Raw genomic sequence first — 7,731 nt, 5'->3', positions numbered from 1 at the left:
AACTGTGTCCTGGCTGTAGTAGAACCAGGTTAACTGTGTCCTGGCTGTAGCATTGTAGAACCAGGTTAACTGTGTCCTGGCTGTAGCATTGTAGAACCAGGTTAACTGTGTCCTGGCTGTAGCATTGTAGAACCAGGTTAACTGTGTCCTGGCTGTAGTAGCCATATCTTACTATGCTCGCTCATGCCTGTATTTTTTATGTCCGTTCTATTTTATAATTTTTATTTTATTTTATTTTTATTTTACTATTTTTAAACTGAATCATTTTAAACTATTTTTACTATTTATGTTACTGAAAACTGTAAGCGGAGAGCCTATTGGGATGCTAGATCCTAATGTGAAACACTGTGATTCTACCTGTCTATCTTTTTATGCTCGCTTATGCCTGTATTTTTTACTGTTGTGCCATATCTTACTATGCTCGCTAAACTATTTTTACTATTTGTGTTACTGAAAACTGTAAGCGGAGAGCCTATTGGGATGCTAGATCCTAATGTGAAACACTGTGATTCTACCTGTCTATCTTTTTATGCCTGTATTTTTTACTGTTGTGAAGCACTTTGAACTGCAACCTCTGTATGAAAAGTGCTATACAAATAAAGTTATTATTATTATTAGGAACGGTTGCTTCCGTTCCCGAGAACGATAGTCCCCCCTCCCCACTGTGGCCAGCTGCAAAAAACATTGCTTGAATGTTACAATTGATTGATTGAAAACTTTATTAACAGATTGCAGAATGGGTACTATACAGTACAGCTCAATACACACAATTGTTAAGGGGATGCAGACCAGAGAAAGACTTTCGTCTTGTTTACATCAGGGTCCCCCATTTTCAATTCATCAGGACATATGACATACATGACATACAGATAGACAGTACTGCTACATCTATACATTTATGACATACCAGATTTGCAAATACAGTACTGTTTGTGATACAAAAAGAGTCCAGAAAAGAGAGTATATACATTTGACGTAAAAACTGTACATTGGGGGAGGTTGGGTAAGTGGGGGTGGGGGGGGGGGGGGGGTTGGGGTAGGTGGGTGGGGAACACTGTACAACTGTACAAGCAAAACTGTACATTGGAATATTGACAAAACCATATTTGGTAATTTACTGTACATTGGAGGGGGTTGGGTTAGGACATTTACAGGGGCCAGTTTCGAATTGCAGTCTCCCGTAGCCAATATTATGTAACTACTGCTAGGTCTTGTTGACAGATATTAGAGATACACTTTATTCAATGGTCTCTAGTCTCAACATGCATGGACAGTGTCTACATTCGAGTGGAATGGCCAACAACACAAGTTCAAGTTGTTTTATTTGTCACATATAATGTACATTGCAGTGAAATGCTTGGTTCTGTATGAGCCCCCTGAGATTGTGCTTCATACGTAAAAAGACAGTGTATGCTTTTCTGATAGTTTGCCAACATGTTTTGTGTCAGTGTTCCCACATTACAGCTGGTATGGATATGATGAATTGAAATTGGGGGACCCTGATGTAAACAAGACGAAAGTCTCTCTGGTCTGCATCCCCTTAACAATTATGTGTATTGAGCTGTAGGTATTGTATTGTACCCATTCTGCAATCTGTTAATACAAATTTCAATCAATCTAACTATATTCCAACGCAACATCCAACTGCTTGACCTTACTCCTAGAACCCACCTCACCCCTGCCCACTTTGACAACCTAGGATGGCTTAGAGTAGACGACAGAGTACAGCAACTTGCAATGGGCCTGGTCTACAAGATACACTACACGACCAAGGTACCCATGTACATGTCAAAATACTTCCCAAAGGCCAGTGATGAATACCATGACCACAACACCAGAGGGAGCTCCACAAATCATGTTAAACCCAGATTCGGCTCAAACAAGGGACTAAACACGTTTCGCAATTATGCCACATCAATGTGGAACGCCCTACCCAAAGCTGTAAAGGAATGTGAATCACTACCCACTTTCAAAGAACACCTACGGGAGACTGCAATTCGAAACTGGCCCCTGTAAATGTCCTAACACAACCCCCTCCAATGTACAGTAAATGACCAAGTATGGTTTTGTCAATATTCCAATGTACAGTTTTGCTTGTACAGTGTCCCCCACCCCCCCCCCCCCCCTCCCCCCCAACCACCTCCAATGCACAGTCCCCCCCCAAACCCACCCCACCTACCGAACCTCCTCCAATGTACAGTTTCTACGTCAAATGTATATACTCTCTTTTCTGGACTTTTTGTATCACAAACAATACTGTATTTGCAAATCTGGTATGTCATAAATGTATAGATGTAGCAGTAGTCTATCTGTATGTCGTATATGTCATATATGTTATGATGAATTGAAAATGGGGAACCCTGATGTAAACAAGACGAAAGTCTTTCTCTGGTCTGCATCCCCTTAACAATTGTATGTATTGAGCTGTACTGTACCCATTCTGCAATCTGTTAATAAAGTTTTCAATCAATCAATCAAAACAAACTTTCTCACGCTTCCACTGTTGTCTTCCTGCAACTCAAGCCTCACAGGATTTCTGAGTGTGATTCATGTTTCAGCACTTTTAGGCTACATTATATAAATATCTTACCCAGGGAAGATTGGAGGACAAATTATACATTTCAAGTGAAACCCCTTTTATTTTATTTACAAAATTTACACGTGACTTTTTTGTGTAGCATCCTTTTTGTGTACAACACTGTCTATGTCTCAAATTCTCATTTTGGCGCAGTCCTCCAGTTCAGAGGAGAGAAGATCCTCCCCCACTGAACCAAGCCATTCTGAATTTTGGTCCCCTGTGATGGAAGCAGAATTATTTGCATAATGATATGCGTACCTCCACCCATTCTGTGGTTTAGTTCCACCACTCACACTCAACCATTATTTAGTGCAGACCGCAAGCTAATAGAGAACTATATAAAACGGGTGGGAAGGTAATGGGACTGGGAGGAGGCTCTCCCTCTCTCGTATTACAGTACTCGCTTGTATCACCGTCAACCTGTTGCAAAATATCATAGCGCACGCTCCCACACGTATTCTGATCCGTGCAATATTATATTAATCACGGGGGTATATATTGTCATTTGAAACAAGTTACCAATGCATTGTACCGTGGGATTATGCCCCCCCGCAGCGAAATTAATTAGTCCCTCTCCATCTCTCTCCCCCAAAAGGTATCTGCCAGTGCATTGCAGCGCAGACTGTGGGTCACAGTCACTCAAAGCGCATTGTGAGTATGGGCGGAGCCCAGCCAAAAACAGCTTGGAATCTTGAAGGGCAGAAAATGCTGCTCTACAGTACTGTATTAGAAATACAAAATGAATAAAAAAATGTATAACTTACAAATATGTTCCATACTCACAGGAAGTGTAAAATTGCCCAAATAGTGAAAGAAATAGTACGATAGTTCCCCTTTAAATGTCAAATAAAATAAAATCCACAAAAATGGTTGCTTTAATTACAGCAAAAAAGGACATAAAAAAGTCTACCAAATATAATCTGGGCAGTGATTAGTAAATGTACTGCATGAACATCGACATTCAAACTAGAGTTGAAATACAATTTCCAAGAACGATCTAATCCCACATAGTTTTCCACAACACATCAAGATCTTAATGAAACATCACAATTTTTTTATACATTTTTTTTTAATTGTTACCACAGGCAAAAACGTTCATTTTTAATAAAAAAGAAAAAAAAATTATATATTTTCTTTATGCGTCTATTCATTTTGTTTAAACCGATTAAAAACTGATGAGTTATATTCATTAAAGAAAGTTGATTTAATAAAAACGAAGGTTCGAACATCCGTTCGAAAAACCCTGACGAAGTTCGAATCCCAAAAACAGGCTTCGGGGACAGCCTTATTGTATGCAAATATAATGACAATAAAGTACAATAAAATACAATCTAATCTAATCTAATTCAATAGTGGATTGCCCAATCCCCATCACCCGGGCAGTGATCGCACACAATTTAAAGAGAAAATTAAACAAAGCAGTTATGCATTAAAAACACCTGTGGGGAACTGAACTCACGCATGCATCAACAGAACACTGCAGACTGCATTCAAAGAATGCCTGTGGGTCAAATAGTTATCTTGGGAAGATGACCAGAACATATGAATTATTGTTTGCCCATTGACCAGGGAAGAGTCCTTGGTGCTCTTAAACCAGGAACGAGATTATTAGTGGTGCTTGGCTCCGGTCTGCAAAGAAACCAGAAGATTTTGGGTTAAATGAGCAAAAATAAGAAACCACATGATTTATGTTGAAAGGGAGAAGTATGCGACTAACGTTGGAGTGAGCGCCATAGACACGCCCCACACCCAGGGACGAGCCGCGGGAGAGTCTTCCACCTCTGCAACCTCTGCAACAAGCACAGCACACAGTTTTATAAGCACTGGACTCAAAGTGTGTAGAAAGTTCAAAATTCAAGAATGTCCTACTCAGGCAACCAGCCCTGAAGACACCAAGGGTTAAGAACCATTTATTACTATGGTAAAGAAAAAGGGCGCTGGGTTAATTATGCTTGCAAATAGTCAATATAGATATGCAAATAGCCAATATAGAGCATCTGCAAATTCCTCAACAACTTGGATCAGCATAAGATCGTACATAGTAATCTTTAGTGTCAAATGCATTCTAACCTTTATCCCAGTCTTCATCCGTGTTGGGGTTTGTCCAGGTACTGACAGGGACCTTCCATTTACTTTGCATCTCTTCAGTTCCCACTGTGAACAACAGAACACGGTGAGACTCACTCCCAAGACCCAATTATTATTTTGTAGGATTGTACATAAAAAGGTCTGTGTCTGTGTGAAACAAAATAACATATCTTACGATCTTCAGTGTTAACGGTGCTCCTGTCTGTACAGTTGGCAACATGGTGAGAGAGCTCATGCTTTGGCATCATGTGGCGAGCGTTAAAGGGACAGGTTTTCAGCTCACTGGCCAGTTTAGGGTGATTCTGCAACAGATTAGATTAAAATGTATCGTCATCCTACAGCACAAGTACAGTACAACGAAAAGCCGTTTGGCATCCAACCAGAGTGCAAATTTAGCAGTAAAGTGCAACAGCAATATACAATGTACAGGTGGTTAAACTGGGTACAAAATATACAAGTTAGTACTACCGAGTGTCAACGTGGCACAGAGTTCAGATAGATTAGTAAGTAAGTTAGTAAGTAAAGTTTATTTATATAGCACTTTTCACAGAGAGAACTCACAAAGTGCTTTACATACAGCAGAAATTAAATATAAAATATAAAAATACAAAGCAAGAACCATTCAAATGATGAGACAGAACAAAAACACAATGCATCACAGAGAAAACAAGACATATTTTATACCTGGAGGAGAAGCTTACCCAAAGGCCTGTTTAAACAGTAATGTTTTTAGCAGATTTTTTAAAATGTCAACAGACGCTGCAGCTCTTAGGCCACGAGGAAGGGCATTCCAGAGTCTAGGCGCTACATATTGAAAGGCTCTGTCACCTTTGGTGATCAACCTGGTGCGCGGAATGACCAACAGATCCTGGTCAGCTGTCCTCAGGGTCCTGCTGGGCACATATGGTTCCAGCAGGTCTGTTAAATATTCTGGTGCCTGGCCATGCAAAGCTCTAAAAGTGAGCACCAGGACCTTGAAATTAGATGACAGCTAGAGTCTGCTAGACTTGGAGCGGAGGTTCCTGTAGCGTCCCCCGGAGGGCAAACAGTCCATGATTGGGGTGAGGGGTCCCTGCCAATGCTGCGGGCCATCCTCAGACACCGTTTGTGGTGGATAGACTCAATAGTAGAGAGTGATGTACCAGTGATGCGTTGGGCAGTTTTTACCACCCTCGTTGAGCATTGACAATTGATATGTTGTTGATAAATGAGGGCCCTGGAGTCTGAGAATGAAACAGGTTTAGGTGTCTGGAGTCTGAGAATGAATTATTTTCCAGCTCAATTACAAACATTTTCACTCAAGGCTACTTACCTTTCTGCACTTAATCAAATGGTAAGGAATGCGGCAGGCTCGGATCTGGTGGCTCGGGTCATATGGACACTGGAAAAGCTGATCTGGGTTACAGCTATCGGTTCCATCTATGGATGGGAGTCAGACATAAGTACGGTATGTGCAAACTTGCATTTGTTAAATAATAGATTCCGGCATGCGGTAGTTTGTTCACCAGTCTCCTCCTCCCATGGTTGGCTGGTTTTGACAGCATTGATCCGGCTGGGGCTGCAACTGGTTCCATATTGGAAGGTGGGTGACATCTTGAGGAAGCTGGTGCTGCCGGATTTATAAAGAAAAAGGCACCCTTAGCTTAATCTGTCTATTTTAGTTTAGGATGTAAGAAATGTTTTAACCCCCGTCTCCGTGTGAATTTATCGATAGACCTTCTATGACCTTCAGTGACCTTCCACTGGACATGAGCACCACCGGTGCCATGGAACAGCTTCATACCGCCTTCGGTCTGGCCTGCAGTGTTGAACCTTACCTGCTCTGCCTCGACCTATTCCGAGTGGTTTCTTTCTCCTACCCCCCCCGCGGCATATGGCCCTGAGCCATCGTCTTGTATCTCATCCTGTTTACATACGCTTGCAGTAGTTCTTAGTTCCACCCATTACTTAATTTCACAATTCTCTTATATACTTTGATTCTATTGTCAAACATTTTCAAATTCGAATTTCTCCCTTCAAGTTCGAATATCGTGTTATGTAAATTCAAAATTAAATAAAAAAAATCGACAAATAATGCGACAGCACTAATGGATATAGCATCTTACTAAATTGCATATAAAATATTAGTATTTTAGTTCATGTCATCTCTCTGCCTTGCTGTTTCAGATTGCGTTCTCCCGATCGTTAAGTCTAAAATAGCATGAATGGCGCTAGCCCGTCTCCAGCAATGCAGGGTGTACTGTACGTGGAAAAATCCAAGTGCGCTTGCTCAGGGTGTTTTATCATTCACAGTAGACCACATAAATTTGATGGCAGTTTCCCCCCCCCCCCCCCCCCCCCCCCCCCAACCACCTCCAATGTACAGTCCCCCCCACCTCCTCCAATGTACAGTTTCTTCCCCCTCAAATGTATATACTCTCTTTTTAAACTCTTTTTGTGCTCTGGTATGTCATAAATGTCTAGATGTAACAGTACTCTCTACCTGTATGTGATGTATGTCATATATGTTATGATGAATTGAAAATGGGGGACCCTGATGTAAACAAGACGAAAGTCTCTCTCTGGTCTGCATCCCCTTGTGTGTATTGAGCCGTACTGTATTGTACCCATTCTGCAATCTGTTAATAAAGTTTTCAATCAATCAACCGGCAAGTTGAGCTCAAAGCCCCTAACCCTAAGTGTACAACGTAATTTCGTAAAAATTATAGGCCTGTTTCTCTACTTCCTCAGTTTAAAAAAATATTAGAAAAACTCTTCAACAACAGATTAGATAAATTCATTGATAAACATAATTTACTCACAGATAGCCAGTATGGATTCAGATCACACCGGTCAACATCACTAGCATTAATAGAACTCATTGAAAAAAATCACAAATTCCATAGATACAAAAAAAACATGTAGCTGGAGTATTCATTGATCTAAAAAAAAGCATTTGATACTATTAATCATGATATATTAATCAGGAAATTGGAACGATATGGGATCAGGGGGGTAGTATTGGATTGGGTGAGAAGCTATTTAAATAAAAGGCAACAATTTGTGATGAGAGATTATAAATCTGA

General features: G+C 40.6%; 1 protein-coding gene across 1 annotated transcript; it reads right to left on the bottom strand.

The window, feature by feature from the left end:
* Positions 1-4,125: 4,125 nt before the first annotated feature.
* On the bottom strand, positions 4,126-6,272 carry LOC311247024 (gametocyte-specific factor 1-like; the record flags this gene model as incomplete). Its single annotated transcript, XM_084337306.1, has 6 exons — positions 6,172-6,272; positions 5,979-6,085; positions 4,842-4,968; positions 4,649-4,732; positions 4,296-4,368; positions 4,126-4,207 (listed from the first exon to the last, which is right to left on the bottom strand). Exons 1-6 carry the CDS (start codon positions 6,257-6,259, stop codon positions 4,126-4,128), a joined length of 561 nt encoding a protein of 186 aa, XP_084193432.1. The 5' UTR covers positions 6,260-6,272.
* Positions 6,273-7,731: the final 1,459 nt, after the last annotated feature.

Source organism: Notolepis coatsorum (assembly GCF_963971535.1).
Source record: "Notolepis coatsorum genome assembly, chromosome: 1".
NCBI lineage: Eukaryota > Metazoa > Chordata > Actinopteri > Aulopiformes > Paralepididae > Notolepis > Notolepis coatsorum.
This window is presented reverse-complemented; position numbering and strand designations above follow the sequence as displayed.